The 19,679-nt window shown below is 44.7% G+C and overlaps 1 protein-coding gene across 1 annotated transcript in view; it reads right to left on the minus strand.

The window, feature by feature from the left end:
- The window catches only part of LOC124711750 (UDP-glycosyltransferase UGT5-like), a 121,940-nt gene that overhangs the window by 49,783 nt on the left and 52,478 nt on the right, over positions 1–19,679 (minus strand). Inside the window, exon 3 of the mRNA XM_047241963.1 lies at positions 14,871–15,448. Coding sequence (XP_047097919.1) covers positions 14,871–15,448 — 578 coding nt within the window. The remainder of the gene's footprint in view (positions 1–14,870; positions 15,449–19,679) is intronic.

Raw genomic sequence — 19,679 nt, forward strand, 5'->3', positions numbered from 1 at the left:
CAATACCGAACAAAAATGAAAAAAAAGCAGTTCTAGGCGTTTCCGTCCGGAACCGCGCTGCTGCTACGGTCGCAGGTTCGAATCCTGCCTCGGGTATGGATGTGTGCTACGTCCTTAGGTTAGTTAGGTGTAAGTGGTTCTAAGTCTAGGAGACTGATGAATTCAGATGTTAAGTCCCATAATGCTTAGAGCAATTTGAACCATTTGATAATAATTACACAAACATGCAGTTCATTATTTTGTTTGTTCTCTGTGAAAGTGCAAAGAACGGAAATTGTTTGTGGTTTATGAAATGGACTACAATTGTAGTTTCTCGTACTCTGCTAATAAAAAACGAGGGGCGTCCAATTTAATCAAACCAGTTCAAAATTTAATTATTCATACAACGCTTTATTACAACCTCAAGATAACGGATTCACAACCCAGGTGCCGTTTTATGCGCAGGGGACAGCAATTACAGAAAATTGTAGGTTGGCGAAGAATGTTCATAACTTACACATTCCACTCAGGGCGGTGGAAGCAAATAGACAACTCGAGTGTACTGAAATCTTAGTACAAATGAGATCAGTGACACGTCATCTGTTTTAGCACAGAGGAGATATGAAGGAAGGAAACTTTCGAGCGAAGGGATTTACAATAAAAACGTAAATCACTCTCGATATGTCTTTCACTTACCGTAACCTCACATCCGTGGAGCTTGTTTCAATTACTTTTGTACTGAATCATTTGTTAATTGTTAGGTCTCTTCTGTGTAACTGTGCCTCCTAAAATGGAAACAAAAAGCAGAGTGCAAAGCTCGTCTGACAGCCCACGGTTAAGCTGAGCTGAAGCTTTCAAAACGCAAGCAGCGAGACGGTTAGCAAAAAAGCAAAGATTACAAGAGAGAATAATTAAATCGCTAAAAGGAAAGTAGGAAATGTCCGTTTAGAAAGACCAGCTGGGCTATCAAGCCATCGCAGTAATACCAAATTTTAGTGAAAAAAATTGGAGAAAATAAAGATTAGTCTGTAACAAAGAGTAGAGAACTCGAGAAACAACTTGAGCTAATGCAGCAGCAAATCTTTGCCCCTCCAGCAGTAGATAAAGAAACGCAGGTCGATCGTGATGTAACAAGACCGGTAGAAGTAGATTTCAGTGTTCAAGTATCCGTTGAGGAGGACGGGACCAATACGTATGTCCTCGTCACTGGCTGTAGTCCTCCGAACGCGGTCAGTGACGCATATAGCCAAACAAGCAGTTTAGGCGCATTATTAGAGAGAATAACAGACTTTGCGGTGGAGCAGAGAGAAGCAAAACGGGAATTAACACTGCTACGCCCACATGTAAGCCAACACTTTTCTGGCAGTTGCTTTTATGCTTACATTCATGGGAAAACCTGCCGAAAAGTCCACTTATTTTTGCAAATAACCTTGACCGTGAAACTTCCTGGCAGATTAAAACTGCCTCGGGACCTCACACTGGCAGAAGTACAGCTGTGAGTGCGGGGCGTGAGTCGTGCTTGGGTAGCTCAGTTGGCTTTGATCAGAGAGCTGGTTGGCTTCTGTAATAAAAAAACTTAGTGGAAGGATCAACAAACGAACTTGACCGGAAGTCATGTGACGTCCGCAACGACCAAACACAACGATCAACTACGAACAAAATGAAGGTAAAACAAAAAAAAGTTGGTAGAGCACTTGTACGCAAAAGCCAAGGCCCCAAGTTCGAGTCTCGGTCCGGCACACAATTTTAATCTGCCAGGAAGTTTCATATCAGCGCACATTCCGCTGCAGAGTGAAACTCTCATTCTGTTAACCCTGACCGTTTTTGTAAAATGAGTTTGTTACATAACTCAAATTAGTGCGAGATGCTCGCATAGACACTGAGGTGACAAAAATCATGTGATAGCGATATGTTCATATACAGATGACGCCAGTACCGTCTACACAAGGTACAAAAGGTTTCAGATGTGATTATGACCTCACAGCGGGGATTAACAAATTTTGAATGCGGAACTATTGTTGGAGCTAGACACACATCGTACTCCAGTTCGGATATCGTTAGGGAATTCAATATTCCGAGATTCACAGTGTCAAGAGTGTGCCGAGAATACCAAATTTCAGGCATTGCCTCTCACCACAGATGAGGCAGCGGCCGACTGCCTTCACTTAACGACCGAGAGCAGCGCTGTTTACGTAGAGTTGTCAGTGCTAACAGACAAGCAAAAATGTGTGAAATTACCGCAGGAATAAATGTAGAACGTACAACGAACGTACCCGTTGGTACAGTGCGGCGAAATCTGGCGTTAATGGGCTATGACAGCAGACAACCGACGCGAGTGCGTTTGCCAACAGCACGACATCACCTGCAGCGCCTCTTCTGGGCTCGTGACCACATCGGTTGGACCCTAGACGACTGGAAAACAGTGGCCTGGTCAGATGAGTCCCTACGTCAGTTTGTAAGAGCTGATGGCAGGGTTCGAGTGTGGCGCAGACCCCACGAATTCATGCTCCGAAATTGTCACAAGCCACTGTGCAAGCTGGTGGTGGCTCCATAATGGTGTGAGCTGTGTTTACATGGAATGCCCTGGACCCTCTGGTCAAACTGAACCTATCAATGACTGTAAACGTTTATGTTCGGCTACATGGAGACCATTTGCAGGCATTCATGGACTTTATGTTCCCAAACAACGATGGTATTTTTATGGATGACAATGCGTCATGTCACCTTTCGCAATTGGTTTGAAGAACATTCTGGACAGTCCGAGCGAATTAATTGGCCACCCGGAACGCCCGACATGAATCCCGTCGGACATTTATGGGACATAATAGAGATGTCAGTTCGTGCACAAATCACGCACTGGCAACACCTTCGCATTTATAAAAAAAAAAAAAAAAAAAATTGTTCAAATGTGTGTGAAATCTTATGGGACTTAACTGCTAAGATCATCAGTCCCTAAGCTTACACACTACTTAAATTATCCTAAGGACAAACACACCCACCCATGCCCGAGGGAGGACTCGAGACTCCGCCGGGATCAGCCGCACAGTCCATGACTGCAGCGCCTAAGACCGCTCGGCTAATCCTGCGCGGCTCGCATTAATCGACAGCTATAGAAGCAGCATGGCTCAGTATTTATGCAGGGGGCGTCTAACGACTTGTTGAGTCCCTGCCACGTCGAGTTGCTGCTCACGCCTTGAAAAATCAGGTCCGACACGGTATTAGGAGATATCCCATTACTTTTGTCACCTTACTGTATGTGGAATCTGTTGGCACAGTCCGAAATGCGAGGACATCTGAAGTACTAGCATAGGGATTGACAGAGGCATTCTCAGAAATCTGGGACCAGTTGCTACCGCGATAAGCTGTCCACTTTGAGGCAAAAGCCGAGTGAAGAATTGGAAGCGGTTGCGAATCGCATTCAGATAGCGTCCTACAAAACCTTCATCCATGACACTGATTAGGTCCGAAATGAGATGCTACAAGAGGAAGCTGAGACACAGGCTATGCGTGGAACTGCTCTACAAGTGGGTTTTCAGGTTAAGTGGGCTCCCCCAGATCCCTGCACGAAGCAGTACGGGTATCTATCCTCTGGGAATTACGTCCACTTACCAGATGTCAAATGTGTGTGAATACCTAAGGGATCAAACTGCTGAGGTCATCGGTCCCTAGACTTACACGCTACTTAAACTAATCATCTTGGAGTTGAAGCTCTTTTCTTCCGTGTTTGCTTTAACAATACGTATGTTTTTGGATGGGTCCACCATTAGCAAAAGAATTTTGTTTTTTAACCCAAACATGTTTCACTGCAGTTGGAGTATCTTCAGTGGGATTTTATTTTTCATCTGTTAAAGAGTGTTCTTTGCTGTTTGTATACATGTAGCTATTAGTTTTTAAATCGTAATTACAGATATTTGAAAAAAACACATAAATTACGGATTCATACCTTTTTACCACATGGTGTGCTTGTTCTGATGTGTTGTTTTTCTACAGTGACCGGTTTGTTCCACAGTTTGTGGCTTAAACAATTTATCTACTTTAAGGTGTAAGTGGTTGATGATGACAAAATGTGGAACAGAACGGTCACTGTAGAAACACAACACATCAGAAAAACCACACCATGTGGTAAAAAGGTATGAATTCGTAAATTATGTGTTTTTTCAAATATTTTTAGTTACGATTGAAAAACTAATAGCTACATGTATACACACAGCAAAGAACACACTATCTTTAACACATGAAAAATAGAAGCGCACTGAAGATGCTGCAGCTACAGCGAAACATGTTTAGGTTAAAAAACGAAATTGTGTTTTGCTAAAGACCGACCCTATCCAAAAACATACGTACTTAAACTAGATTAACCTAACTTACGCTAACAACAACAAAACAACAACAAAACGCACACACACACACACACACACACACACACACACACACACACACCCATGCCAATGCCCATGCCCGAGGGAAGACTCGAACCTCCGGTGGGAGCGGCTGCGCAGTCTGTAACATGGCGCCTCAAACAGTACGGCCACTCCGCGCGGCACACTTATCAGACACAGTTACTTAACTTGCAGTATATAACCTATCTTTTACTTCCCTATGGTTGCTATAAGAGCTCTTCGCAGTACATATTACACCAGTTATTTCTTAAACTTGAATTTCGCCGTTACGGAGAAGTGGATTTTAACTGTTATCAACTGATACTGTTTAGTGCACATTCGCATATTCTACTGACACTTTACCCAAATGAGTTAACTCAAATTGCTCTTTCCTTTGGAATTCAACCAATTTAACGAAACCGCCAGCAGTGTGGTTTCCCGAGTACCCTTTATACAGGGTGTTACAAAAAGGTACGGCCAAACTTTCAGCAAACATTTCTCACACACAAAGAAAGAAAATATGTTATGTGGACATGTGTCCGGAAAGGCTTACTTTCCATGTTAGAGCTCATTTCATTACTTCTCTTCAAATGACATTAATCATGGAATGGAAACACACAGCAACAGAACGTACCTGCGTGACTTCAAACACTTTGTTACAGGAAATGTTCAAAATGTCCTCCGTTAGCGAGGATACATGCATCCAACCTCCGTCGCATGGAATCCCTGATGCGCTGATGCAGCCGTGGAGAATGGCGTATTGTATCACAGCCGTCCACAATACGAGCACGAAGAGTCTCTACATTTGGTTGGTTGGTTGGTTGGTTTGGGGAAGGAGACCAGACAGCGAGGTCATCGGTCTCATCGGATTAGGGAAGGACGCGGAAGGAAGTCGGCCGTGCCCTTTGAAAGGAACCATCCCGGCATTTGCCTGGAGCGATTTTAGGGAAATCACGGAAAACCTAAATCAGGATGGCCAGACGCGGGATTGAACCGTCGTCCTCCCGAATGCGAGTCCAGTGTCTAACCACTGCGCCACCTCGCTCGGTCTACATTTGGTACCGGGGTTCTTTGTAGTTTTTTCGTTTGATGCTTATTTCGTGAGATATTTGGCCCGGTCACTATCAATGAACCACCTTGTATAGCCGAGGCATGTACCTTCCCTGAAATTAGTATGTAGCTGTAAGGAAAAACTAATGAACGTTTCTGACTGATAGTAGATTAATAAAGTTGTTATATTGCCTAAGGTCAATGTATTTATATTTAACATTAATAAGAGTATGAGAGTATTACAACGACACATCCACAACCTGCTTACTGCGAAGAACCGCCGTGCCTGGCGCCAGACATGTACGCAACTCAACACCACGCTCCCCATAAACCCTTCCAAGTATTGGTCTGCTTTTCACCGCCTTACTGGGAACCGCCCCACCCCCCAGTACCCTCTCCTCCTTAATGACCGTCCCTTTCCTGACAACCTCAGTAAGGCCAACCACTTTGCCTCCCACCTCTCTGATGTTTTTTCCATCCCAGATGATCCCCACTTTGATTATTCCCTCTTCCCTGATGTCATGGACCGTACAAATACCTCTGTTCCTCCCCTTGCTCCTAGCTTCCAGTACTTGGGCCACACACCACCATCTGAACTTAACACTCCCATCACTACACAGGACATCAGCCTCACACTCCGCACTAAACGGAACACTGCTCCCGGTCACGACTGCGTTAGCTACCGCCACCTCAAACACTGCCCTCCCTCCTTCCTTTCAATCCTTGCCACCCTCTACAATGTCATCCTTGCCACTGGCTTCTATCCCAACCTGTGGAAAACCTCCCGTATCCAGATGTTCTCCAAACCCAACAAGCCTCCATCTGATGCCTCTTCCTATCGTCCTGTCTGTCTCACATCGATGTTTAGCAAGCTCTTGGAATCCATCCTTTCCTGGCGTATCCATCACCACCTCCGCCAAAACCACCTCCTCCCAAACACCCAATGTGGCTTTCGACCTTCCTTCTCTGCTGATGACCAACTCCTCCGCCTCACTCATCTCCTCTCCCTCCAGCTTAACTCCCGTCACTCCGCCATTTTTGTCTCCCTTGACCTCGAAAAGGCCTACAACCGTGTCTGGCATCCCGGTCTCCTGTTTAAACTCCAAACCCACGCCCTTCCTATCAACTACATCCGTCTGGTGGCCTCCTTCCCCCCCCACCGCTCCTCCTATGTTACCATCCATAATGCCAATTCCCACACCTTCTACCCCTCTGCAGGTGTGCCCCAGGGCTCTGTCCTCTCCCCTCTCCTCTACCTCCTGTACATGGCAGATATGCCCCAACCCCCCCCCCCCCTCCAGTACACCTCTTGCAATATGCTGATGACACCGCATTCCTCGCCCTCGCTCCTACCCTCCAACGGTCTCAACACCTTCTCCAGAATCACCTTGACCTTTTTGCTGCATGGTGTAACCAGTGGCTCCTAAAACTCAACCCTTCCAAGACCCAGGCAATCATCGTAGGTCGTACCACTCTCTCCATCCGGTTCCTGGATTTCTCCCTTACTGTCTGCCCCCGTCCTGTCCGCCTCATCCCCACCCTCACCTACCTTGGCCTCACCATTGACCATCACCTCATCTGGATCCCTCATCTCCGCCCCATCCAATCTAAAGCCCACAACCGCCTCCGACTCCTCAAACTCCTTTCTGGCCAGACGTGGGGGTTGCACCCCTCTACCATCCTCCACACCTACAAATCCTTAATCCGTCCCATCCTCTGTTATGCCAGTCCTGCCTGGATATCTGCCCCCCCCCCCCAAATTCTATAAGTCCCTCCAGATCCTTGAGCGTCATGCACTCTGCCTCGCCTTCTGTATACGCCTCCCGTCCCCCACGCGGATCCTCTATGATCTCATTCCTTTCCCCCATCTGCTCCTATTCTTCGAACATATCCGCCTCCTCTACACCTCCCGCCATCTTGAACCCCCTCACCTCCTGGTTGCTCCTCTCCTCTCCCATCCCCGCTCCCTGCCACGTCTTCACCGTTGTGTCCCCCCTACCCTCCATCTCTACACCCTACATCTCCTTTCCCCATCAACTCCCTCTCCATTTATCCCTCCTATCAACTCTGATCCTCACTCCCCCTCCTTTCCTCTGTCCTTTCCCTGGGCTCCCTCTTCCCCCCTTCCGTCCTGTTTTCTCCCCACTAAACCTCTCCCTACCTCCCTTCTTCCCCCCCCCCCCCCCCCCCGAGTCCTTTTGTATTCCCCTCCTTTGCCTACCCCACTCCCTGTTGCGTCTGCCCACTGCCCCCCACCCCTCTTATGAGTCCTCATCCTCCATCAGCTCCTTTCCTGGCTCCCCCCTTTTTCATTTTCCCATCATCTGTCCAGTTTCCCCCACCTGCTCTCGGCTGTGGTATGTCACATTTGCCAACTTTTTAGTGCAGTGTTCCAGTGACTGTTCAGTGTTGTTCGTCTTTCTCGTGTTGCGAACAGAAACCATGCTGTCGCTGGGTGTGAATTTCATGTCTTTTGCGAACAGAAACCAGACCGTCGCCGTGTTTTTTTTAATTGTCTGTCTATTGTTTTACCTGTCTGCTTTGTATGTATTTTCTTAGCGTCATCATCCCTCTGTTCTTTGTTTTAAGTTCCACGATTTCTTTTCGCCATGTTACTCTTTAAGTCTCCGATTTTATCGCCTGTTTTTATTATTTATTCTCTTCATCTTTCTAACAAAGTCTGTAGGCTGAAGAGCGGCATACTAAGCTGCTGCCAGACCGCCCCCTTCGGGGGGAATTGAAATTCAATAAAGGAAAAAAAAATTATGAGACTATAATTTAATACCAAATTTCCGGAAAGAAATTAGTACTCCTGGAGACACCGCGTCGATTGTCATTGACATATGCCACCTGGGGTATATTAGATTTATGGTTAATGATTTTAACGTCTTCATCCAAGAGGTAGCGTAATGGCATGGCTACCGGAGTGCCATCTGTGTCTACACGCTCACAACCAGAATGCTCAGTGCGGTGCAAACGTGAGATCGAAGCAGGTAAACACGCCAAGGAGACGCACTCGTGCTTCCTACTGCCAACTGAGCGAGTTTGAAAGGGGTCAAAATGTGGCCTTCTGAGTGGCGGGATGGTCCTTCCGTAGAACTGCCACGTTAGTTAGACGTGCTGTGCCAGTTATTCAACGATGCTAGTATGAGTGGTCACGTGAACATTTCCACACCTGTAGACGAGGCTCTGAGCGTTCACGTAGCGCACACGCTTGCCAGGATCGTCGTACTTTAAGGGCAGGGGACCACCATGTCTTTGAACACAAGTGTCATTTCTGTTCGTCTCATCGCGTATTTCTTTCAGTTACCTTTTGTACCATACTGTAGCAGTTCTTTCTGTGTATGGTCCAACTTTAATAGAGCTGTGTTACTTTACAATGACACGCATGCGGCAATTACTTTCGTTCTGATGTTTTGAGCACCAGAGTATTAGTGCAAAGTAGATAGTCAATCATAAAATCCATGTGGCACGAAGAGGCGGCATGGCTTTCAAAACATTTCGAAGGGATACGTTGAAGAGAACACTTTTGAAGGAACGCTACGTTCTACTGACAATATGAAGATATTTGCAGGATTTCAGTCCATTTTCTCCTCAACGCAAGAAAAGGAAATTTACTATCATCTCCTTTTGTCGGAGAGAAGATTTTTCGGCCTGACAGCTAAGTATTGCGATAGTCAGTATCCGAACTGTGACAAAAATAGCTGTGAAGGGATGGATCACTGGTTTCTGGAAAAGGCTTCCAACACTGACATTGAGATCAAGTGCGAAGGATGTGCAGTGTGGACCCACAATAAGTTGGCGGCTATTAGTGAGCACGAAAGTGAGTCTGGGTGCGAGAACTGTGCCTAAAATGTTTTGAATCAGTACTTTTTCTCGGTAGTAAGAATGATTTTTTCCTTAAAAACATGATGCTTATTATTTCATTATGTAATATAATATTATGTAATTAATTTTTTACTCTAAGCGGGGTAATTTGTATTGTAAAGAAGTAATTTTTTCTCTGAATATACTTTTTCAAAGTTACAACTTGTTTTCTCAGTTTATTTAATCCGTTTTCGCTATGTGGTCGTTTTACCTCAACCCCCTTGGGCATTATGGGAACTTAGGTGTTTTTCGGGTTATTGATCTTTTGTGCAACGAGAATGAAAAAATTCAGCCAGGCAGGAGAATAGTCGGACTGTACACACCATGATTTTGGAATTTAGCTGAAACTTAGCTAAAAACATCGTCAAACCTTCGGGTAGTCGTCATGCCTGCTCTTGCTGTACTTGCCAGGGGTGTAGTTATTCACGGAAAGCTGCGAGGCGTAGCCGCGCGGCTAAAGTTAGTTTAAGTTAGATTGAGCAGTGCGTAAGCCTAGGGATCGATGACGTGAGCAGTTTGGTCCAATAGGAACTTATCACCACCATCATGTGTGGAAATGAAACGTGGACGATGAATAGCGCAGACAGGATGGGAGTAGAAACTTTTGAAATTTGTAGCTATAGAAGAAAATGGAAGATTACATATGTATATAAGGTAACGAATGAATTGATGACACAGCTTCACTAAATGAAGGGTTCGTTTGACAGTACACATCCTGAGGCATCTAGCAATCGTCAATTGGGTAACAGAAGTGTGGGAGGTAGAAAGATACCAAAGCTTGGATGTAGTAAGCAGTTTAAACTGGATATATGTTTCCATAGTTAACAGAGAATTGAAGAGACTAGTAGCGAGACTCCATTAGACCAGAACTAGAGATGAAGACTACAACGACGACGACGACGTTAAAGAGAAATGAGTATGAGCTGCATCCAGCGCTTACTATTACTATCGACAGTCAGCTCAACAGTGCAGCGCAGCATGTATACGCAACGCCATGATCAGGATACTGCAAGTGGCACCATGCCTCTCGCATGTAACCAGCAACTAACCGTCTATTATACGTAGATCGTCGGCGCTGTAGACTTTGACAGCCGTTTTCGGTCGTGCCTGTATGTCTTCAGTCCACCTTGCCTTCAAACCTAGTTGTTGGACTTGGCCACCCTTTGATTATGGACCTCTGTTTAGGATTACGATATCGCCTTGTTTTACCAGTCGTTGTCGTCCTTGTTTGTTATTGTCTGTTCTCCATATGTCATTGTAATTATTTTCACTACCATCCGCGGATGAAATCAGGACTGAAACAGCCAGAATATTACGCCAAGCGAAACCACCTAACAGCAATCTGTCTCAGGCGGAAAGGAGGGCACTGAGGGAGATCAATGCGAATAAGAGCATTATTGTACTTGCAGCTGATAAAGGAAATGCTACGGTTTTGCTGAACACCGAAGATTATCACAAGAAGATTATCACAAGAAGATTAGTGACCTTTTGGATCCCACTATGTACAAAAAGCTTCAGAAGGATCCTACAACCAAAATTTTGAGAAATACCAATCAACTGGTGAAACAATCTTCTCTTTCTTCGGATGATAAAAAACAACTCTGCAAAACGGAAGCTTATGCACCCAGACTTTATGGACTCCCAAAGGTACATAAACCACAGGTCCCGTTGAGACCGATTGTGAGTGCCGTAGGATCTCCAACACAAGAGGTGGCCAGATATCTCGCCTGCTTGCTGCAGCCACAGATAGGCAGAACCGACAGTTACATTAAAAACTCGGCGCATTTAATTGAAAAACTGAGGGAGATTAACGTCAGCCCAAGTGATATTCATGTGAGCTTCGATGTAGTGTCATTGTTTACCATGGTGCATGTAAACGAAGCTATTTCATATATAGCAGATATTTTTACCACTGACATAGTGGCTTTATTTAAACACTGCCTGACGACAACTTATTTCCAGTATAACAACGAGTTTTACGAACAGATCGACGGGGTGGCGATGGGAAACCCTCTCAGCCCAGCTGTTGCCGATTTATTTACGGAGATCTTCGAACAGCGAGCGCTGCAGAATGCCAGTGAAAAGCCTGCTAAATAGTACCGCTATGTTGATGACACATTTGTAGTGTGGATTCATGGTGAAGAAGAGTTGGATGTCTTCTTGGTGCACCTGAACGGCATTAACCCGAAGGTACAGTTTACGATGGAGAAAGAGAGGAACGGTCGAATCAATTTCCTGGATGTGTCGGTAATTAAACAGGTGGATGGGACGCTGGGCCACAAGGTATATAGAAAGATCACCCACACGGATCGATACCTCCACAAGGAATCTAACCATCATCCTAGGCAAAAATGAGGTGTCATGAAAACCTTGGTGGACAGAGCCAACAAAATCTGCGAGCCGGCTTACTTACAAGATGAGCTGAATCACCTACGGTCAGTCTTCATGAAAAACGGATATACCAGCAAGGAAATTGATCGAGCCCTCCATCAAAGAAGAAAAGAAGCCGGAAGTCCAGAGCAACCACGGTCACCTACTGGAAAAGTTTTCCTACCGTTCATTAACAAGGGCACGGACCGTATCGGGAAAGTGCTGGCCAAGTATGAGATCGAAACAATCTTCAGACCCACCAAGAAGATTAAGGAATATTTATGAACTGCAAAAGACGCCCGACATCCCCTAGCAACACCTGGGGTGTACAAAATTCCATGCAGTTGTGGACAAGTATACAGGGTGTTACATAAAGGTACGGCCAAACTTTCAGGAAACATTCCCCACACACAAAGAAAGAAAATATGTTATGTGGACATGTGTCCGGAAACGCATACTTTCCGTGTTAGAGCTCATTTTATTACTTCTCTTCAAATCACATTTATCATGGAGTGGAAACACACAGCAACGGAACGTAACAGCGTGACTTCAAACACTTTGTTACAGGAAATGTTCAAAATGTCCTCCGTTAGCGAGGATACATGCATCCACCCTCCGTCGCATGGAATCCCTGATGCGCTGATGCAGCCCTGGAGAATGGCGTAATGTATCACAGCCGTCCTCAATACGAGCACGAAGAGTCTCTACATTTGGTACCGGGGTTGCGTAGACAAGAGCTTTCAAATGCCCCCATAAATGAAAGTCAAGAGGGTTGAGATCAGGAGAGCGTGGAGGCCATGGAATTGGTCCGCCTCTACCAATCCATCGGTCACCGAATCTGTTGTTGAGAAGCGTACGAACACTTCGACTGAAATGTGCAGGAGCTCCATAGTGCATGAACCACATGTTGTGTCGTACATGTAAAGGGACATGTTCTAGCAGCACAGGTAGAGTATCCCGTATGAAAGCATGGCGGTGAATCGAGGAAGTACAGTACATACTGACGAAACTAAAATGAGCTCTAACATGGAAATTAAGCGTTTCCGGACACTTGTCCACATAACATCTTTTCTTTATTTGTGTGTGAGGAATGTTCCCTGAAAGTTTGGCCGTACCTTTTTGTAACACCCTGTATATTGGAACAACGAAAAGAAGTGTAAACACCCGCTTAGCCGAACATAAAAGATACTGTCGCTTAGGACACATCGAAAAATCGGCCGTAGCTGAGCATGTTTTTCGAGATGGGAATCACGAAATTAAATTTAATGAGACAAGCGTTCTAGCACGAGCATCCCATTATCACGTATAGAGAAGCAATAGAAATTCACAAACATAACAATTTTAATAGAAAAGAGGAAGTTTTAAAGTTGGACAAAATATGGATGTCGACGTTGCGCCAGCAGAATGACAATCGATTACTCTTAATCGAGAATGACGACGCCTTCCAAAGATAGGCATACCGTCGGCATCACGTGACGAATGGTGGTGCCCTCTATGCGCTCTATAAATGCGAGAGTACCTGGAGCCTCAGTGGCAGTAGCCGGACGACCTCAGAAGATGTCTCCCGCAGATGGAGACGAAACGTCAGATGGAAATTTTATATATCGACCACGGCCTCTCAGCCCTGAAGTTTCAACTGAAGAAAAGCAGATTAGATTAGATTAATACTAGTTCCATGGACCATGAATACGATATTTCGTAATGATGTGGAACGAGTCAAATTTTCCAGTACATGACATAATTAAGTTAATTTAACAACATAATTAAGTTAATAACAACTTTTTTTTTGTTTTTTTAAATTTTTTAATAATTTTTTTTTCTTTTTTTCTTAATTTATATCTAAAAATTCCTCTATGGAGTAGGAGTAGTTGTCATTCAGAAATTCTTTTAATTTCTTCTTAAATACTTGTTGGTTATCTGTCAGACCTTTGATACTATTTGGTAAGTGACCAAAGACTTTAGTGGCAGTATAATTCATCCCTTTCTGTGCCAAAGTTAGATTTAATCTTGAATAATGAAGATCATCCTTTCTCCTAGTATTGTAGTTATGCACGCTGCTATTACGTTTGAATTGGGTTTGCTTGTTAATAACAAATTTCATAAGAGAGTATACATACTGAGAAGCTACTGTGAATATCCCTAGATCCTTAAATAAATGTCTGCAGGATGATCTTGGGTGGACTCCAGCTATTATTCTGATTACACGCTTTTGTGCAATAAATACTTTATTCCTCAGTGATGAATTACCCCAAAATATGATGCCATATGCAAACAATGAGTGAAAATAGGCGTAGTAAGCTAATTTACTAAGATGTTTATCACCAAAATTTGCAATGACCCTTATTGCATAAGTAGCTGAACTCAAACGTTTCAGCAGATCATCAATGTGTTTCTTCCAATTTAATCTCTCACCAATGGACACACCTAAAAATTTTGAATATTCTACCTTAGCTATATACTTCTGATTAAGGTCTATATTGATTAATGGAGTCATACCATTTACTGTACGGAACTGTATGTACTGTGTCTTATCAAAATTCAGCGAGAGTCCGTTTACAAGGAACCACTTAGTAATTTTCTGAAAGACATTATTGACAATTTCATCAGTTAATTCCTGTTTGTCAGGTGTGATTACTATACTTGTATCATCAGCAAAGAGAACTAACTTTGCCTCTTCATGAATATAGAATGGCAAGTCATTAATATATATTAAGAACAACAAAGGACCCAAGACCGACCCTTGTGGAACCCCATTCTTGATAGTTCCCCAGTTTGAGGAATGAGCTGATCTTTGCATATTATGAGAACTGCTTATTTCAACTTTTTGCACTCTTCCAGTTAGGTACGAATTAAACCATTTGTGCACTGTCCCACTCATGCCACAATACTTGAGCTTGTCTAGCAAAATTTCATCATTTACACAATCAAAAGCCTTTGAGAGATCACAAAAAAATCCCAATGGGTGGTGTTCGTTTATTCAGATCATTCAAAATTTGATTGGTGAAAGCATATATGGCATTTTCTGTTGAAAAACTTTTCTGGAAACCAAACTGACATTTTGTTAGTACTTCATTTTTACAGATATGTGAAGCTACTCTTGAATACATTACCTTCTCAAAAAATTTTGATAAAGCTGTTAGAAGGGAGATTGGACGGTAATTGTTGACAGAGAATTGTTGTCAGAGAAAATCGTTGACTGCAGTTGATCTGTGGAAGGAGACTTACCTGTGGTAGTTTCTTGGGAGGCTTCAGCTGCATTCCTCCGTAAGTGACGACTCCGGGGAGCATCGGTCTCGGTACGTTGAAGGCGACGTGCGAGTTGAGCAGTACGAGCGCCGTGGTCTGCTCCAGCTGGGCGATGCTGGGAGCGTCCGGCACGTGGCGCCGCACAATGGCGTCCACCCTGGGCAGGTAGACATAGCGCCGGTACAGCTTGGTCAGCAGGCTGAAGGCGGCGTTGCCAGCGCGGTCCAGCAGCGAGTCGAGCCGGCCGTAGTCCAGGAAGATGTTGGGCAGGTAGGCCAGCGGTGTCGGGTTGCCCACCATGTCGTCCATCCACGGCGCGCCCTCGAAGGGGCACAGCCCCACGATGGGCACCTGGAACTTGTGGGCCAGCACCAGGAAGCAGTCGTTGAAGAACAGCTCGTTGATCAGTAGGTCGAAGCGCTCGGTCTTCGACTTGAGCAGCCGTTGTACTGCCTCCTCCTCCATCAGCCGCTCGCAGGCGCGTTCTCCGTAGAGGAACAGTCTGCTCATTATGTCGATTTTGTCCTTGCCGTAGTCAAAGATGTCCACCCCGACACCTAAAGCGAACAATGCAGCAAGTATCAAAATTTCAACTCTACAGATGGGTACATACTAGCTCAAACGGAATAAAGACAATAACAATTCACAGAAACTGTAACGCACGGAAATAAATGGGACAGATACAGGGTGAAAAGTATTTAAGCCGACAAACTCTGGGAGGTTGCAGGGGACATCAAAACAAGTATTTTCCTATGGGGATTATTTAAGCCAGTGGAGGCCGTATTACGGCCGGCCGTTGTGGCCAAGCGGTTCTAGGCGCTTCAGTCCGGAACCGCGCGACCGCTACGGTTGCAGGTTCGAATCCTGCCTCGGGCATGGATGTGTGTGATGTACTTAGGTTTAAGTAGTTCTAAGTCTAGGGGACTGATGACCACAGATGTTAAGTCCCATAGTGCTCAGAACCATTTGAACCGTATTACGCTCTTCAGTTGTTAGAGGCCGTGTTACGATCTTTGGTTGTTAGAGGGCGTATTACTCTCTTCAGCTATAGGAAACTGCTGTCCATTAGTGTAGAAGTGCATTGCCTCTGTTTACTAATGGAGCTATACATCTGGTGCGAGTACACTGATATGGTTGGTGAGTACTACGTAGCGCACCACAACGGACGAGCTGCACAGCGGGTTTGTCAACAACAATATCCTAATCGCCGTATCCCGCATCATACGACTTTTGCTGCTCTGTACCAACGTCTGCGTGAGACAGGGTGATTTAGCAGGTTACCTGGACAGGAACGCCGACGCACTTTAAGAACGCTGTAATTTGAGGAAGCTGTCTTGCAGCATGTGGAGCGGAATCCTTCAATCAGCACTTGTGCAATTGCATGTAACATGGGGACGAATCAGACGAATGTAAGAACAGCCCTTCGAGAGCAATTGTAACGTCCATTTCACTTACAGCGTGTCCACAACCTGGAACCAGTTGATTATCCACCCAGAGCACAGTTTTCGCAGTGGTACCTGGAACAGTGCGAAATGCATCCCACATTTCCATTATGTGTTGTTTACCGATGAAGCAAAGTTCGGGCGTGATGGAGTCTTCAACATGCACAATTCGCATGTTTGGAGTGAGGATAACCCACAGGCCACAGTAACTAGCGCTCATCAAGTGCGGTTCTTCGTTAATGTGTGGGTCAGTGTTGTTGTGGACTGTTTAATTCGGCCGTATCTGCTACCTAGCCCATTAAATGGCAGGCACTATTACATTTTTCTCGCCAGAGCATTGCCAGAATTGCTGGAAATCGTCCCGCTCCCTACAAGACAACACATGTGGTTCCAACATGACGGGCCGCCGGCACATTTCAGTCGTCGTGTGCGTCGATTCCTGGACCGACGGCTCCCAGAAACGTGGATTTGCAGAGGTGGTCCTGTACCATGGCCTGCTCGATCCCAGATATGTCCCCTCTGGACTTTATTGTGTGGGGAGAGATACGCAACCTTGTTTACGCAACTCCTGTTGCATCAGAAAAGGATCTGGTTGCCCGGATAGTAGCAGCAGCAGGAACAATTCAGGATACTCCTGGGGTTTTTGCTCGTGTCAGACAGAACATGATCCGACGGTGTAACCTTTGTTTACGTGTCAATGGAGGCATTTTTGAAAATCTACTGTAATTGAAATTGGGTTGTGTTAATGTGTTGTCTCTTGGTCATAAAAAAGGGAAAAGTATTTGTTGATTTAATTAATTTGCCGCCAGAGAAATCTTCCTCTACCGGTTTAAATACTCCTCATAGGAAAAAATGGCATCAGGGAAAAATAGTTGTTTTGATGTCCCCTACAACCTCCCAGAGTTTGTCGGTTTAAATACTTTTCACCCTGTATAATGAAACAGTGAAACTTACTACAACAAAAGTAAAAAAAGAAAACTCGTCCGATTAGCTGAGCGTCTTCCAGAACAAAGGGAAGCGCGCTCGTCCAAAATCGAATCAGCCCACTGGGTTAACGATGGGGGCTGGTGTGCGTACCAGCCAGAACACGCATGCATGTCCAAAGGAACATAGCGTAGTAGGGGTGTTCAGGAAATCTCTCCGCAGTGCCGTATGAATGTTGGCCGCGCATGCCGTATGATTGTGTGCCTCCCTGGGTTACTTCCCTTCAAGTGGATTTTCCCAACATTCTTCTGTTTCGTTTATCTCAGCCAGCGTCAGTAGTATCGTTGGTGTGTTCGTTACTTGTTGCCGTGAACGATTTAGTTCCTTTGTTCGTTTGTTTCGTTTTTGTCACTGTTAAAATGCTAACCATTGAAGGACGTGTGTTTTTAGTCGAACAAGTGTTCAAAGCTGGCGGTAAATACACAGTTTCAGTTACTCAAAGATTTAATCCAGTTTTCCCGGAGACAACACTCCCACAACGCGATATTGAGCGAGATGTGATTAACAAATTTCGAAGCACTGATGCACCAAGAAGTGGTCGTCCTGTCGTTTTGTCTGAGGATAAACTACTCGATATTTCCGATAAAATGTCCACGAGTCCGAACAAGTGAGTAAGAAAACTCGCCCAGGAAGAGTCGGATGGTTCAAATGGTTCAAATGGCTCTGAGTTCTATGGGACTCAACTGCTGAGGTCATTAGTCCCCTAGAACTTAGAACTAGTTAAACCTAACTAACCTAAGGACATCACAAACATCCGTGCCCGAGGCAGGATTCGAACCTGCGACCGTAGCGGTCTTGCGGTTCCAGACTGCAGCGCCTGTAACCGCACGGCCACTTCGGCCTGCTATGGGAAGAGTCGGAACCGCCCACACAGCTGGAAGGAAAAAAATTAGAACTTTTCCCATACAAAGTGACAGTCGTGCAAGAACTGAAAAATACTAATCATGGCAAGAGACTGCATTATTGCGAATGGTTCAAAAATTTCTATCAACAAAATGGAAGTGATATTCTTAATGAAACGTTTTTCACTGATGAGACGTGGTTTCATTTATCCGGGTACATGAACTCGCAATATTCTCGTATGTGGAAGTACTGCAAATCCATTGTGTATTCATAAGGAACCACTTCGTTCTGTGAAAATAGGAGTTTGGTTTGCAATTTCTAGACGTCGGATTGTGGGTCCCATATTTTTCAATGAAACAATAAACGCACAACGATACTGCAGTGATATTCTGTACCCATTCATAGGAGAACTTCTGTTAAGTGAAATACTGAACGGTTATTTTCAACAAGATGGTGCAGCCGCGCATACAGGTCGCGTTTCAATGACACTGGTTGCTGATGTTTTTGGTGATCGCATAATTTCACAGGGACTTTGGCCTCCACGATCGCTTGACCTAACACAACCTGACTGTTTCTTCTGGGGTGCATCGAAAGCAACTGTCTATAAAAACCGTGCAAAATCCATCGATGAATTGAAAACTGCAATATCCACTTTTACTGCTTCTGTTGCAGAAGAAATGTTACAGCTGTTGTTTGTAAACATGATTAGACGAATTGAATTGTGTATTCAACAACAGGGGGGAAACTATCAACTTTTAATGTGGAAATTTGTAAGTAAAAGTTAATATTCAATAAATTAATAACTTATATTTCACTGAGTTTCATTTCGGTATATTCACTGCGGCATACAGCACGCGCGGCTAACAATCATACGGCACTGCGGAGAGACTTTTTGAACTCCCCGTACTTGTCGAGAATATACATAATGGATGTGCGAGTGCAGGTTGTAAACAGGCGGAAGCTTAAGTCTGTCCGTCATCCGTGCTCGGATAGCCTAATGGTGACAAGCGGGAAATCTAGATTGGAATCCCGGTCTGGCACAAATTTTCATTGTGCTCATTCCATTATACACTAACAGCAGATGGTTGCCCATATTCGCAATTACGAATGCATTTCACGTACATGATTTCCAGAGACAGCTTAAAACCCTTGAGATATGAATTTAACAGCAAATTACAACACGTTTAGTGGACGAGGTTGACTTACGATGCAAAATGGGAACGAGAAGTAGAAATTGTAGATATTTTGTCTAGAAAAAAAACGTAGTTTTTATTGGTTTTCGGGACGCGCTCATACAGCCATCCCAACTGTGAAATGTCGTTTATGACGATAAGAACACAAGGACTGAGGAAACCGAGTACTCTAGCGGAGAAAATACCTAACCCCTTTACCCTTCTCCCCCCCCCCCTCCCCACTTCCCTGCGTCTATCCCTGTGCTGGTTCCACACATGGAAATGGTACTAGGTTGTTTTTTTTATTTCGTTGTTTATTTTCGTATTCTTTTTACATTTTCTTTATT

Source organism: Schistocerca piceifrons, chromosome 8 (genome assembly GCF_021461385.2).
Source record: "Schistocerca piceifrons isolate TAMUIC-IGC-003096 chromosome 8, iqSchPice1.1, whole genome shotgun sequence".
NCBI classification, from domain to species: Eukaryota; Metazoa; Arthropoda; class Insecta; order Orthoptera; family Acrididae; genus Schistocerca; species Schistocerca piceifrons.